This window comes from Oncorhynchus clarkii, chromosome 10 (genome assembly GCF_045791955.1).
Source record: "Oncorhynchus clarkii lewisi isolate Uvic-CL-2024 chromosome 10, UVic_Ocla_1.0, whole genome shotgun sequence".
In the NCBI taxonomy this organism is placed as follows: Eukaryota; Metazoa; Chordata; class Actinopteri; order Salmoniformes; family Salmonidae; genus Oncorhynchus; species Oncorhynchus clarkii.
The window spans coordinates 69,787,473-69,801,330 of record NC_092156.1 but is presented as its reverse complement, the minus strand read 5'-3'; the positions used below and the strand labels follow the sequence as shown (position 1 = coordinate 69,801,330).

The following is a 13,858-nucleotide window of genomic DNA, read 5'->3' as shown; positions in this document are numbered from 1 at the left end:
GAATGTGTTTACTTCTGTGACATGGTGAGTTCTCCTATAGAGGGAAGCGGAATCGGAGTAGAACAGCATCCTAAATCAATTTGGTCGATAAACTGGTATTTACGGTAGACTAACGTCATGACCTCTGCCACCCGGAAGTAAACAATGACATGTTAACGGCTAGCGAGCTGAACACAAACAATATCGCCGAAGATTTTCACATAAATGTAGTTAGTGCTTTTTGATGACATGGTACTTTTACTCTACAAACCATTCATCCAATACACTTAATGTGTAAGCTTTGAGTGAAATAACGTTAAGCGATAATGTCGAATTCTGTACCTTTTCACTCTCAGCTCGCCTCCATCATGGAGGTATTGGCTAACGCGGCAGTGGCAGAAATCTGCCAACTTGTAGACGATGGCTATGCCGTGTTGCGCCTTGAAATATCGAGAACTCAGAGCGAAAACCAGGCTTTGAAGAACAAACTACACCTGGTGGAGGTTCGTTCTAGGGAACGATCTGTCAAAAGAAACATCGTACCCCCATTGTCGAGCTGTTTTGGTGCGCAAGGAACAGGTGAGTTTCTATAGTTTACCAATGCAATGATAGACGTGAGTTTTGGTGCAGGAAATATTATTTGGGGACTGCATGTTCTCAATGCCGTGCATGTCATGAATATATTGTTTTTCCACTCTGATATAGATCAAGTCGAAGAGAAGCAGTCCCCCAGTGTAAGGAGAAATGGAGGATCCGTGGTGTTGGGGGACAGGAGCACTAGGACTGTCAGTGAAGAGGTTAATGGATTCTAAGTTACATATCTGATATAGTTGCAGACAAATATATCAGCACTCTTGCACTTTTCTTAAATAGTTCCCCATTTATTAAATAAGTACTTTGACCACCAGATTTTCCACATGGCTTATTTTTGTACATTTTAATTTAAAAAAGTAAAAACGACGGCATGGAGAAAATGATTGGCACCCCGGAGCTAGTACTTGGTTGCACAGCCTTTGGCCAAGATAACTGGAGACAAGCGCTTCTTGTAGCCATCAGAGAGCTTTCCACACCTTTCTACTGACAATTTGGCTCACTTTTCAGCCGCGAACTGCTATAATTGTTTAATATTGGAGGGATGCCATCAACTGCTGTTTTTAGATCTCGCCTTAGGTTTTTGAGGTGATTCAGATCTGGACTTTGCTGGCCACTCCAGAACACTCCAGCCTCTCTTCTTAACCATTCCTGGTTGCTTTTGTGTGTGTGTGTGGTTGGGCTTGTTGTCCTGCTGGAAGACCTATAACCTTCAACAGAGACCCAGTTTTTGGACACTGGGTTTAACATTAGACTACAAAACACCTGAATCTGCTGATGTCATGATGGCTTGCGCACTACCAGAGGTAGGGAGGGTGTTATTTTCATTGAATGCTTAATTTGGTTGTCAGTAAACACAGAGCTGATCTGTATTGCCAAAGAGTTCACATTTTTTTTATTGGTCAACAGAACATTTGGGTGGATTTTGTTAAGTTAAATCAGGCATTTTGTTTCTCCTTCAGCAGTGTGATCTTCTTATGTCTACCAAAAACCAAACAAAGCATTCAAAGAAAAGAACACCCTCCCCACAATCAATTATGGGGGCGGTTTGACAATACTGTGGGGTTAATTTGCTGCTTCTGGTACTGGGGGCATTAAATGTTTGCAAGACATTATCAAGGTGTTTTGGAATGCAATGTTCAACTCAGTGTCTTTGTTGAAGGTCCTCTTCCAGTAGGACAACAACCTCAAGCACACACAAAAAGCACCTTGGAATGCTTCAAGAAGAAGCGCTGGACTGTTCTGGAGTGGCCAATGAAACTTAAGTTTACAAAAATAACATTGCAGAATCAATGTTGAAAATCCAATAAGGTGTGGTGACCAAAAGTTAGACAAAAATGTATTTCAATTTATTTTAGAATAAATGGGGAATTATTTAAGAGCGCACTCCAACTGTACTTATAGACTGTGGTTATTCCTGGAGTGAACTTGAGGATACAGCAGGACAGTTACAGTTCAGTCCAATTCCTCCTCTTGTTTTGCAGAACCTTGACACGACTGAGCATCCTGAGGTAGTGGTTGTAAAAGAAGAGAAATTGGAAGAGGAGCTGAGAGACTGTGGCTCAAAGCACATCCAGCAACCCAGGAGACTGAGTAGGTACCACACTTACCAATAGGATGGGGCCATAATGGTCTAGTTACAAAAAGTATACAATCGCATCATGAAATTGTTATCTTCTCTCTCTCTCATTCTTGTCCTCAGTTAGTGTGTCTCGGTCTCTTGTTGCTGTGAACGATCAAATCCTGAATGCAGAAACTTCACCTGTGGAAGTAGCTGAGGAGAAGCGGGATGGCGACAACCAGAGGCTCCAACAGACCGCGAACGGGCACAGCACGGCAAGCCAGCACACACACAGCTCGGACTGTGTGACATATCAGAGAGAGAGTCATACAGCAGCTGGCCTCTCTCGCATAGAGGATGGTAGAGACATGCTTGATCCATCTTGTTCTTATTTGGTGGAAACGGACTCTACTAAGCCACTTGATGCCCAGCCGCCCTTGACTCCGAGTGGGGTCACAACCTTGTGTGACAGTATGGCTTCCTCTGCCTCACTGGGCTGGAAGCAGGAGGCCGGAGGAGTTGACACTCTTAAAATGGAGGCAGGAATGCCCTCCTGGACAAAAGGGAGGGATATTGGAATGGGCCTGGCTGCTCAGTGTGGAGTTGACATCCCTGGGAAAAACAGGGAGGGTATTCAGCTGGGGAACAGCACAAACGTCTGTCCTCAGAGCAACGTTAACTTAAGGGAGAGCGAGTCATCGGAAGGGCGCAGGTCCAGCGAATCGGATGTAAAAGGATTCGATACCTCCTTAGACTATTTTTTCTCTCCGTCGGAAATGGCCGGGATACAGACTCACCACCGAGGAGACGGCGCTGGAGGCGAGGAGCTGACCTCTTGTCCGTATCCCGGCGACGATGGTTTCGTCAGCCCTTCAAACTCGACACAAGGGGGCCTCCTCTTCTCAAACAGACTGGTCAACTGCCAGGAATGTGGACGGCTGTTCTCCAACTCGCTAGACCTCGCACTGCACCAAAGAATTCACATGGGGGAGAAACTCTTCAGCTGCACCCAGTGTGACAAGCAGTTCCTCCACCTGCACCAGCTCAAGACCCACCAGAGAATACACACCAGGGAGAAACCCTTTAGCTGTTCCCAATGCGGGAAGCGCTTCTCCCAGTCCAGCCACATCAAGAGACACATGAGTGTTCACACAGGAGAAAAGCGGTTTGGCTGCAGCGTATGCGGCAAGAGGTTTTCACAGTCCTGTAGCCTCAAAGTGCACCAGAGCGTCCACACCGGAGAGAGACCGTTCAGCTGCACTCAGTGCGGGAAGAGTTTCTCTGTGCTCGGGAACCTAATGAGGCACCAGAGTGTCCACAGTAGAACGCAGGATTAAGTCTTGAATAATTAATGGACACTGTATTCTGTTTATATCGTGTTGGTAAAATATTGATATAATGAATTTTGTACATCGTGCACGGTAAACATTGTTGTTTTGTAATAATATCCTGATGTAAACTGTCTCTTGGTGTGATGTGAACATATTAAAACATTCCCCCTGAAAATGAATGTGGAGTTATCATGCTTGTTCAGTGCATTGAATGAAAAACTGCTCCAAGTCACTAAATGATGACCCTATTGCTATTAAACCTACTACTTCATCAAAGGCTGCTCTGCAAACGTGGGTTGTCAAGATTTATTCAATTTTTTGGGGGTAAGGCTATTATGTTTAACAATTAAAAATTCAATGAAAAATATTGGTTGTGTGTGTGTAAGCTCTCGTGCAGTGTACTGTTTTGTTTAGAATAGTTGTTTTAGTCCTGTCTCTACTTTCAAACTCCGAAGGTGGCAGTAATGTGCTAATCCAGTCCAACGAGAAGAGGGGTACGTCATCAACAGGCGACACGATAGCATCCTTCTAGACCCGAAGCAGTATCGTTATTCAACAATAACAAGCTAGGGCTTTACATAAGTATTCAAACTAGTATAATCATCCAACATTTTTAAGCAACGATAGGCAATTTGGCTTAAGTATTTCGGTTGTAGATTAAACGGTGCATGAAGAGCAGAAATGGCAACAATGGCGGACTGTGTTGGTTATCAATTGCAAATAGCTTCGATAATGGAGGTGCTAGCCAATTCGGCGGTGGTCGAGATCTGCAAAATTGTTGATGATGGTTATTCCTCTCTGCGTTCCCAAATGGAGCAGGAAAGAGTGCAAATTGAGAGGGAGAGAGAGCAAACCGAGAAAGAGAAATATGTGCTCCGACGAAAATTACGCGAAATGGACGTGAAGATGCGGAGCTATGAGCGAAGACTCAGAAGACGCGATCTACGGAATGAAATGCATGCAGTTAATTTGAGACCACATGAAGGTACCGACAGCTTATTATTATTTATATATATTTATATATATAAACGGGTTATAAACAGGGCTGGGTTTCTAAATGCAATCCGTTAGTTACCTGTCAAATTGTAATCAGCAACGTAATGTTTGGCTTGCCCAAACTCCCGAACGTAATATGATTACTTTCCCTTTAAGAGGCATTAGAAGGTAAAAATGAATATTACCAATTGAACGACAGCTATTGCGGGATAAATCAATGTTAGCGTTTACATAGATGGCCATAAATCGATGGTGCATTTTACTGTATGGGTTGGCTTTGTAGGCTTCTTCGAACCCATTACTTTCTACTACAGATAATAATACAATTAGGTTATCTTTACATTAACAAAGTCTGTCCGATTTCCAGTCATTCCAATTCCTTGAATACCCCATGATCTTGAAGAATACGACTTGAAATATATATTAGCCAAATTCTTTTACCGGAGCATAACCCAAAAACGAAGGATTTATTAACTTACTTTGTTGTTTATCTTGTCTTGGAGGACTGATCGGCCTCATTGCTTCGAGTTAAAAAATAAATGCTGCACTCATGGAATGGCATGCATTGAGAACTACCGAAAAGTACCATTTGCTTAAGAAAAATGAATGACATATGCTGCATTTGCTATAGGCCTAATGTTTATGTTTTTGGTGCTGACGCTTTGATATTTCCCTAATTTACATCTATCAAAAGTGCGCGAGTTTGAGCATGTGTCTGTTAGGTAAATGGACACCCATACAAAACAAGTTTTGAACGGCAGTGAAAGTGCAGTGGACTGGTATTTTGGACGCAGTAATTGTAGTTGAACTGCAGGTATACAGCACTGTAACTGCAAAATTACTGCAGTAAAAAAATACTGTCATTTTGAACGAAGTATTTGCGACATACTGCAGTTTATACTTCCCTCTGACTGTAATCTTTTTTTGTGAGGGCAATTTTTGGGAATCAGCACAAATTAGATTGAGCAATCAAAGCCCCACTCGTGGACTTCTTAAATTAAACTTGTGTTTGACAGTATGAAGCACAATAACACGGAGGAGTGTAGAAGGGAGGAATTCCCTCAAACTGTTATTCCATAGGGTGAGATCAACATTATGCAGCTGTTGCGAGAGTGCATACTTCACTGGCTGTACAATTAAACCAGTATTGGGATAAAGTACAAGTCAATACTATATATAGTCAATACTATATACTATATACAGTCAATACTTTGTAGAAGCAACTTTGGCAGCGTTTACAGCGGTGAGGTCTCTAAGAGCTTTCTACACCTGGATTATGCAACATTTTCCACTTATTATTTTTAAAATTCTTCAAGCTCTGTCAAATCGGCCATTGTCCTGCTGAAAGGTGAATTCATCTCCCAGTGTCTGGTGGAAATCAGGCTGAACCAGGTTTTCCGCTAGGATTTTGCCTATACTTAGCTCCATTCAGATACTTTTTATCCTTAAAAACTCCCCAATCCTTAATGATTACAAGCATACCCATAACATGATTCAGTCATCACTATGCTTGAAAATATGAAGTGGTGTACTCAGTAATGTGTTGTTTTGGATTTGCCCCAAAAAGTGAATTACTTTGCCACATTTTTTGCAGTATTACTTTAGTGCCTTGTTGCAAACAGGATTAATGTTTTGGAATGTGTTTTATTATGTACAGGCTTCCTTCTTTTCACTGTCAATTAGGCTAGTAGTTGTTGATCCCTCCTCCGTTTTCTCCTATCACAGCCATTAAACTTGAACTGTTTTTTATAAAGTCACCATTGGCCTCATGGTGAAATCCCTGAGGGGTTTCCTTCCTTTCCGGCAAACGGAGTTAGGAAGGACACCTGTATCTTTGTAGTGACTGGGTTTATTCATACACCATGTAATTGTAATTAATTAATAACTTCACCGTGCTCAAATGGATATATTCAATGTCTTTTCATGTTTTATTAATTTGTAAACATTTCTAAAAACATATTTCCACTTTGACATTATGGGATATTATGTGTAGGCCAGTGAACAAAATCTCAATTTAATACATTTTTAATTCAGGATGTAGCACAACAAAATGTGGAAAAGGTCAAGGGGTGTGAATACTTTTTGAATGAATTGTACACATTTGTGAACAACCATCAACCACAATCTGACAAAGGTGCAAATGGCTAAATGAGAGAGCAGCAGTGTGATTCACATCAATGCGCTATGTAGATATCAATAATAGGTGATATTGCTGATTTGAATATCATAGAGAAAACAGAAAGATTCACGCAAACATCGTTTCTGAATTTAAAGGTAATCCTAGGAGTAATCCTAGTTTTTCAAAAGTATCTGTAATCTAATTACAATATTTTTCCTGGTAACGGATTAGTTTGTTTGTTTGTAAGCAGTTACGAATTACATGTAATCTGTTACTCCCCTACCCTGGTTATACATGTTTTCCTGTTGTTTTCCTGTTTCACTAAGCAAATCAGAATAGGAGTGCTGATTTAGGATCAATTTAGCCTTTTAACCTGAATCATAATGAATAAGAGCAGGGCACCTGATGGGCAGGGCACCTGATGCTAGATCATCACTCCTACTCTGAGACACTTTGTGGATATGTGCCCAGATCTTCATACAATGATCCTAATAATGACAATGCTTCGTAGTTTCAGTGTCTTCAATTGCCATGCCAGTGAGTAATGACCAGGCCCGAGGCCCCCTGGCTACAATCGAGGACCATTCACAATACCACCACATGCCTCAGGTGTGTTTTTGCTGTCAAAATGAACGTAAATGACATGGAATAGGCTGAAACGTAATCTGTATTTTTCTATTTTATTTACAGGAAGACAGAACTGCATTGTCCCTAATCAAGCAGGAAAGAGTGGACAGCTGTGGCGTGGACCTGAAGGTAGAACAGAACATCAGCTCAGAGAGTAGACCCACTGGTAAGTTTCAGTGCAGATATTGATTACTTAGAACAATTTTTTATTTACAATCCACTCACTGTTGAAATACCCAACACACAGGCTACTACTGGCCTTAACTGAATACATCAACTCTTAGCCCTTAGCTGAAGACATCAACTCTTAGGACTTGTGCTGTGTTTAAAGGCAACCTATTGTATATGATTAGGAATGTCTGATCATTGTGTTGATGACTCCTTTTTCATCCTTGATGGTAGTTCCAGAACCCAACGACGATGACAGCGAGAGACATAACATGGCTGACACTCACAGCTCGCCCACTGCAGCCACAGAGGACCCCACTGAGCCCACTAGGACCAGTGGATCCGAAGGTAACCTCAAGTCAGAGATGGGGACAGAGGGTGTGAACCAGAGACCCCAGCAGCCAACAGGACCAGATCTCAGCACAGAGATACTGAATAGCCCCGGTTTGGATCTGGCTCTGATGCAGGAGAGGGTTCTGGGGCATCTGGGGCTTTCCTTGGCCCAGGCAGCAGCCGCAAACGCAGAGGCTGCCGGGCATCCATCTTGCTCCTACCAAACCCAGGCTGACGTAGAGAGCCAGTCCAGACAGTTCCCCGGCAGCGATATGGGCGTCTTCGCCCCCTTTGACATGACAGCTCCTCCTCCTCCCGCACCGCCAGCGAATCAGAGGCAGCCGCATGGAGCCACGACGACGAACGAGCCAATGGGCTGTAACTTCTGCGGTCGCATCTTCCACAGCCAGGCGTCCCTAGAGGTGCACCAGAGGGTCCACACGGGACAGCGGCCGTTCAGCTGCCCACACTGCGGCAAGTCATTCGCGCAGCCCAACAACCTCCGGGTGCACCTGCTAATCCACAGTGGCGAGAGGCGGTACCGTTGCTCGATCTGTGGGAAGAGTTTCATTTCGTCAAGTCACCTTAAGAGACACAGGACAGTTCACACCCAGGAGAAACCCTACATCTGCTCTCGGTGCGGCCAGTCCTTCACTCAACTCTGCAGCGTTCGGAGACACAGACAGCAGTCGCGGTGCGGAGAGCCGCCTCACGCTCAAAACGAACTTTCTGCTTGACTGTAGAAAAGGTGTTGTACAGTACGTGTGTGTGTGTTAGCTGTATCTGAAGTGATTTACACTAGCTATAGGTTTCCTGATCAAAACGTTTCGCCTTTTAGTCACTTGGATGATAGGTCCACAGATAGAAGTTGAGAAATGTATGTTGTTAACTATAAATTAATATTTACCTAAAGATGACACTGTCATTAGCTTTATGTGACTGTTTAGTACAATACATCCCGTCTTACCTTGGTCATAAGGTAAGATGGGGTTGTCCCTGGGAAAGGCTTGTTTTTAGAGTAGTACTTTATTGATCCCAACTTGGGACATGGTTTTATTTTACCACTAGAAGAAGTCCAGGAGGATGAAGCAGGACATTACGGAGACCAGTGGATTGGACTGAGCCCTCGTCTGGCATGGCTGACTTCACTGTGTGACTGAATCACAGGGATGAACGATGCAAATAATAAAACGTTTTCCTGCATGTTTTGAAGGAGTTGCTGACAGGGTCATTTGAGACCAATGCACGTTCACGTGCTAGTCGGAACTAGGAAACGCTGAAATTAATGACTTGCTAATTGGCTCTAGTTATCATAGGTGTTTATACACTTGCTGCGCTGAACCAGTTAGCAAGTCGGAAATATTTAAGTTCCGACTAGCACATGAACGCGGCAATACTGAGGTATAACAGGTGAGAAGCAGTTTACACAGGCAGCCCAATTCAATTTTTCTCCAAAATGGTCTTTTGACCAATCACATGAGATCTTTTCACATCCAATCTTTTTCAGAGCCAATCTGATTTGTTAAAAGACCAATTAGTTGGGGGAAAAAGATCTGAATTAGGCTGCCTGTGTAAACACAGCCGTTGAAATGCACAGTGCGTGGACAGTTTACACAATCAGGTATTGCAAGAGAAGGGTTAATACATGACAGAGGAAGTGCAGGTTTATGCTGTCAAATCAAATAAATGTCAATTAAATTCATGGGAAATGGCCCACTGGATAGCTTTTTTCTGCAGTATTTTTATTAATTGCTTACACCAATCACTTAAATCTGCTTCCTTGTAAGTAATCACAGCTCTCCAATTGGTTGGATTGGTTATACATATCCAATCAATTGTCTATATATACACACACAATGTATGTGCTAACCTCAAGAAACAAGAATGGATGCATTACTTAACCAAATCCCTATCGCGGAAATTCAGCATTACAGCGTGATTGAAATGTAAAGGCCGATGTTCCCGCGTTAATGGAGACTGCATTCACTGTAAACGTTGCAGATGTCGGCGCAATATGAAATCCCATTTTTAACACGCTATCTGTAATGCTTCAGCAATCCAGATTGAATAGAGCCCCTAGACCATGGTTCTCCAACAGGTACACTACCCTTCAAAAGTTTGGGGTCACTTAGAAATGTCCTTGTTTTTGAAAGAAGAGCAAATGTGTCCATCAAAATATCATCAAATTGATCAGAAATACAGTGTAGACATTGTTAATGTTGTAAATGACTATTGTAGCTGGAAAGGCCTGATTTAAAAAACATGTTTTTAAAAAGGAATATCTACATAGGCGTACAGAGGCCCATTATCAGCAACCATCGCTCCTGTGTTCCAATGGCACATTGCGTTAGCTAATCCAAGTCTTCTAGGCAGAGTTGCAAAGAAAAATCCATATCTCAGACTGGCCAATAAAAAGAAAAGCTTAAGATGGGCAAAATAACACAGACACTGGACAGAGAAACTCTGCCTAGAAGGCCAACATCCTTGAGTCGCCTCTTCACGTTGAGACTGGTGTATTGCAGGTACTATTTAATGAAGCTGCCAGTTGAGGATTTGTGAAGTGTCTGTTTCTCAAACTAGACACTAATGTACTCTTGCTCAGTTGTGCACCAGGGCCTATGTAGATATTACATTTTTAAAATCTGCAGTTTCCAGCTACAATAGTCATTTACAACATTAACAATGTCCACACTGTATTTCTGATCAATTTGATGTTATTTTAATGGACAAAAAAATAGTATTTTCTTTTTGAACGGTAGCGTATATGGCGAGCTACCAGTAACTCGCAGCCCACCTATGAGTAGCTCGACAAGCAATTCATGTGTTCCATTGCAAAGCTACTTTCCAATCAAAGCCACATTGACATTATCCCACCCCTGGTTAGCCACTTTTGGCTTAAAAAGACAAACGTAACACAATATCTGCCAATTAATTTCCAGCAATATTTTTTTCCAGAACTCACAATTGTTCTTCTGATGTGATTTGAGGATTGTTCATTGTTCCTCTATGAATAGTTGTAATATTGAGTAAATATAATAATATATATATTTTTATTTTTTTTAATTCTTGGTATATTGACAGAAAACGGATATTGTACACCAAGGACCCGGGGAAGAGTTGCAGGGTAGAGGAGAATCAAATAATGTGCTATAAATTGTGTAGCTCGAGAAATGTTTAGTTTTTTTAAGTATCTATCATGCTCGAAAAGTTTAGAGGCCCCTGCCCAAGACATTTACTGCGGATTATACCATGTGTTTACGGTAAATTAAAATGTACGTTAACACGTCATCATTAAGCGACACCGACCATGGCTATTATTGTAATTTATGAAAACAATAATTCGCTTTTTGTTTTGAATTTAATGTTAGGGTAAAGGTTAGTGTTATGTTTAAAGTCAGATTTTATGAAGATAAATTGTAGAAATAGGCGGGGTTTAGCCATCCAAGTGGGGTGCTTCATTTTGGTAGTAGTGAAGGAGTAACGTTAGTTAACTACCTACTACGGATTCCATGTACTGCAGTGGTTCAACTCAAACTTAATCTGACTGAGTGCTTCCTGCCTGCCAACGGACTTTCTCTCCCGGATTGACCACCTCCCTCAGATGACCACTTAAACCATGAACTTTCTAATGACTTGTTTTTATAAATTACAGTATTTGTCTTTTTTGTGCGCTTTGAGATTATTTCAAAAGGCGCTATATAAATATAATAAATGATGACTTTGTGGCTGTTGTAACTAACTTTAGTGAAGACCCAAGTAAACCAGCCTTTCTTAAAGTATGGGTCGCGGACCTGTTAATGTTGGGTCGCGACGTGTCAGAGTAAATTTATAATTATGTAATGAATTACTGGAATTGATTTGGCCAAGTGCAACTGCGGTCTCTGTTTAGCAGTGCTCTCAGTTTAGCAACGGTCTCTGCTCAGTTTATCACCTGCGCGTGTGGAAGATGCCCATGTGCTTCGCGGTTTACCTGATCTTTTTTTCTTGAAGATCCCTCCGCAACGCACAAGCTGCTGCGCTGTCTTTCAGCAGCAGATGATGCGCTGTGGTTCAGCGGCAGATGATGCGCTGTGGTTAAGCGGCAGATGATGCGCTGTGGTTCAGCGGCAGATGATGCGCTGTGGTTCAGCGGCAGATGATGCGCTGTGGTTCAGCGGCAGATGATGCGCTGTGGTTCAGCGGCAGATGATGCGCTGTGGTTCAGCGGCAGGTGATGCGCTGTGGTTCAGCGGCAGGTGATGCGCTGTCGTTCAGCGGCAGATGATGCGCTGTGGTTCAGCGGCAGATGATGCGCTGTGGTTCAGCGGCAGATGATGCGCTTTCAGCCACTGACTTGTCATTCCCACTCGCCATCAAATTGACTCATGCTAGCAACAAATTCTGACTGAGCTCAATCGTCATGAGAAGCCAATACACCGATGAGTTTCTCGCTCTGTCATACAAACTTTGAGAAATAACGAGGACCTCCCTCAATGTGTTTTGTGCGGGAAAGTGCTTAGTAATGAGTCAATCAAAACGAACAAATTCATATAACGACACGTCCTGATACCGAGGGAATTGTTTCAAAACAGGGCAGAATGCTTCAGGAAACAGTGCTTCGACTGTGGGAAAGTAAATCCGCTAGCAAGGCATTGTTGTCATTTTATAACAGGTGAGATGATAAGCAGAAATAAGGGAGTACTCTCTCATAGTAGTATATGTGAGTTTCTCTTTCAAACAATCCCCTGGCCTTGTACACAGCTAAAAGGTAACGTTAGCCAAAGCAAGCTAGCTAGCGACTGATAGTGCAACTCTTAACAGTACAGAAGAAGATGAAAAATTATCAGGCCTACTGTACAACTTACTGTAGAAATTATTGTTGAAAACAAGTTTAGATTGGAACTGTTGCTTTTAAAATACAAGTCATAATTTTTATTCTGAACTGAAAGAAACTGATTGAAGCGAGATACTTTTTGAGGCAAACACACACAGTTGTGGGTTGCTCATCTACAGCAGGAAGCGGTCTCCTGCCTACCTGAGAAAGCAGTAGTTTTTCTGGTCCAGTTTGGCACCACATACCCATGTCAGTCAGGGTTCTCAACTCTGGGTTACTTAAAAAACAAGTACTTAAAACAAAAACTATTGTCAATGCTAAGCATGACCTCAGTGTTGCACTGTCAAAAACGGATCCCAGAATAGACATGCTTGTTGAAAACTGTGTATTTTCTGCTCTACATCCGTGATTGTTTTTTGAAATATTTTTTATTTAAATCGAACCTTTTTATTTAAATAGGCAAGTCAGTTAAGAACCAATTCTTATTTACAATGACGGCCTACCCCGGCCAAACCTGGACGATGCTGGGATAATTGTGCGCCGCCCTACCCTATGGGACTCCCAATCACGGCCGGATGTTATACAGCCTGGATCAATCCGTTTATTCCAGTTCAGAATAAAAGTTATGACTTCTGTTTTAACAGCAACAGCTCCAACCTAGACTGCCTTTCGGGCAATAATTTCTACAGTAAGATGTACAGTAGGCCTGAACATTTTATCTGTACTGTTACTTAGGGTTGCACTATCAAAAATCCTACTTGTCTGTTCTGTTATGTATCAGTGTGATGTGATCAATCAGTTTGTTCCAGTTCAGAATTACAATGATTTATTTAATTTTAACAGCAACAGTTCCAACCTAGACAGATATGTAAGAGTTTTTAATGGGTGAAAATAAACACGAATAGCTATTTATATGGCAATTTAATTTCATTGTTATTTGTTTTTTGTCTATATTGCATTTGTTTTAGGCATAAGGGCAATGAAATGTAACAATATTTACATATAGTTGCATATGTTCCTAAACTTCAGATTCAGAAGTCTCAGGCTGAAAAAGTGTAAGAACCTCTGATGTAAACAATTAAGTCTACCTTTGTACGGGTTTTCAGCCAAACAGGACAGGTTTCATTCATAAACTGATTGTTTGGTAACATTATTTTGATGTTCAGATGGAATCACGTTCTGGTTGTATCGGATTCAGACTGCATTTTGCAACACAGGTAGCGTCGATCATGGAGATGTTGAGCGAAACCGCCGCAGCAGAAATCTGCAAGCTCTTTGAGGATGGCTCCTCCAATTCATATTTGGAAATAAAGCAAAACATGGCTCAAGAAATACAATGC

General features: G+C 42.0%; 2 protein-coding genes across 2 annotated transcripts; both read left to right on the top strand.

Annotated features, from left to right (window-relative positions):
- Positions 1-126: 126 nt before the first annotated feature.
- LOC139419079 (uncharacterized) lies at positions 127-3,641 on the top strand. The gene is made up of 4 exons (XM_071168998.1): positions 127-558; positions 685-776; positions 2,055-2,163; positions 2,273-3,641. Exons 1-4 carry the CDS (start codon positions 306-308, stop codon positions 3,466-3,468), a joined length of 1,650 nt encoding a protein of 549 aa, XP_071025099.1. The 5' UTR covers positions 127-305; the 3' UTR covers positions 3,469-3,641.
- Positions 3,642-3,974: 333 nt separating this feature from the next.
- LOC139419082 (uncharacterized) lies at positions 3,975-9,428 on the top strand. The gene is made up of 4 exons (XM_071169002.1): positions 3,975-4,447; positions 7,089-7,186; positions 7,268-7,370; positions 7,607-9,428. Exons 1-4 carry the CDS (start codon positions 4,144-4,146, stop codon positions 8,440-8,442), a joined length of 1,341 nt encoding a protein of 446 aa, XP_071025103.1. The 5' UTR covers positions 3,975-4,143; the 3' UTR covers positions 8,443-9,428.
- The last annotated feature ends 4,430 nt before the right edge of the window (positions 9,429-13,858 follow it).